Consider the following 1,872-nt stretch of genomic DNA (forward strand, 5'->3'; position numbering starts at 1 on the left):
GAGTCAGGATCCAGCCTTGGCAACCAGGGTCCCTTCAAATGGCAGCAAAATATAAGGTAACAGAAGTTACTTTTTCAGTTTAATTATTTACTCAATATTTTAAAAAGCATAAAGCTGTGGGTCTACCTATGGCAATTACCTGTAGGTACAGACTGTGGGCTGTTTCTCACTCCTTTCTGCTCAGAACACCAGCATTTCAAATAGTCATATTATAGCATTGGCACAGAAGCTGCCATTGTTGAGAAATAGCCTATCTTTCCAGCCAGCTTTTTATTGAAAGGTGCTAGCAGCTGATTTAATGGGGCACAAAATACATCATTCTCAGTTGTAGCTCAAAGTAAACTCAACACAGGCTTTCAGGAAATCACCCCATTCTATTTTTTGTGGAGGCTCTGTTTCAGGTGTAGGAGGGATGTTTGCAGCACGATGGGTACACATTACCATTATGAGGAGCAGCTCTGCTACATCCTGCACACCGTGCACAACAGAGCAATGACTTGTGCAGATCCCAGGAAATTACACTTGTTACAAATGGTTCCACTGCTGTGAAAGAGAATTGCTCTCTTCCCTGTTCTGTGCACCAAGGAGCCCTGTAACCCTTTGAAGATCAGACCCAATACTTAGCAATTTATCTGCTGGGTTTAGATCCTCTATGAAAGTCAGGGCAGGACTAGCGTACAGGAGTATTCAGGGCAGGTTGGAGGCAGGAAGGTTCAGGTCCTGACTGAAAACTTGTAGGACAAGAAGCTAAGGACAACTGTCTTCAGCAGAGCAAAGGTTTCTTCCCTAAATTCCCCACAAATTAAAGGACCAGTGTTGCAATTACAGCTCCAGACTTTCTTGTGAATGGAAATGAAATCATGATCAGTCACAAAACCAGGATCTGTCTGAAGGCTTCCCCCAGGAGAGGTGCTCAGACCAAGTGGTCAGGGTTTCTTTCACTGAGAGCTTGTCAGTCTATCAGGGAATGATTCCTTGGGGACGTTCCCACTGAAATATTGTATCCTTTAGCACTTTAGTGGGTCTTTTTGTCTTTTAATATATCAGTAATGCTGTATGTTTGCATCCTTTTCTTCTACAGCTGATCTGAATCCCAGTTGAATTCACATCAGACATCTCTCTGCCAGAGGTGTTTGCTAATGGATTAGCAATACAATAGATTAATAGAATAGAGAATAATAGAATAATTCAGTGGGAAGCCTTTCCAGTGACTGAATAACTAACTAACTGAAAACAGCTAATTGCTACTGTTGGAAATATTTCATTTCTTTAGCTCCAACAAATTTCCAGAAAATCCCTTGACTTGTCTCACCCCCACAATTGCTATGAAACAAAGCAAAACCAACTTCCTACATGTGATAACACACATTTATCTGGTAACATTAAGATCAACATAGAAGTAATTTTATAGTCTATAGAAAATCACAATGCAAGAGTGGATTGTACCTCGTACAGGCCTGTCTCACTCATTCCATGTGTGCAGAAAAGCATAAACCAAACCCACCTGTGCCATTCAGCTGAGCCCCATCAGCTCTCCTCCAGCTGAGCTCGGGGATGGGCACGCCCGTGGTGCCACAGCGCAGCAGCACCGTGCTGCCCAGGATGGTCTTCACCTTGGCTACAGACGTGTGCACCACGGGGCTCTGGCACTTCCTCAGCTCCACCTGGCTGAAGAAGACTCCTGCAAGGCTCCTGGGGGTGAAGCATTTCAGCCTGGGCTCAATGAAGGCTATGTTAGGAGACTGGAAATTTAGGAAATGCACCATTTCGTACAGACTGCAGTCACACACCCAAGGATTGTCTTGCAAACCTGTCAAAAAGATATTAGGGCACTAAGTCACTCCAACAGCACCTTTTGTTTCTGCCACTTTT

The 1,872-nt window shown here is 43.9% G+C and overlaps 1 protein-coding gene across 1 annotated transcript in view; it reads right to left on the bottom strand.

The window, feature by feature from the left end:
* The window catches only part of LRIT1 (leucine rich repeat, Ig-like and transmembrane domains 1), a 9,891-nt gene that overhangs the window by 1,758 nt on the left and 6,261 nt on the right, over positions 1-1,872 (bottom strand). The window contains exon 3 of the mRNA XM_005417288.1: positions 1,505-1,810. Coding sequence (XP_005417345.1) covers positions 1,505-1,810 — 306 coding nt within the window. The remainder of the gene's footprint in view (positions 1-1,504; positions 1,811-1,872) is intronic.

This window comes from Geospiza fortis, unplaced genomic scaffold (assembly GCF_000277835.1).
Source record: "Geospiza fortis unplaced genomic scaffold, GeoFor_1.0 scaffold130, whole genome shotgun sequence".
NCBI lineage: Eukaryota > Metazoa > Chordata > Aves > Passeriformes > Thraupidae > Geospiza > Geospiza fortis.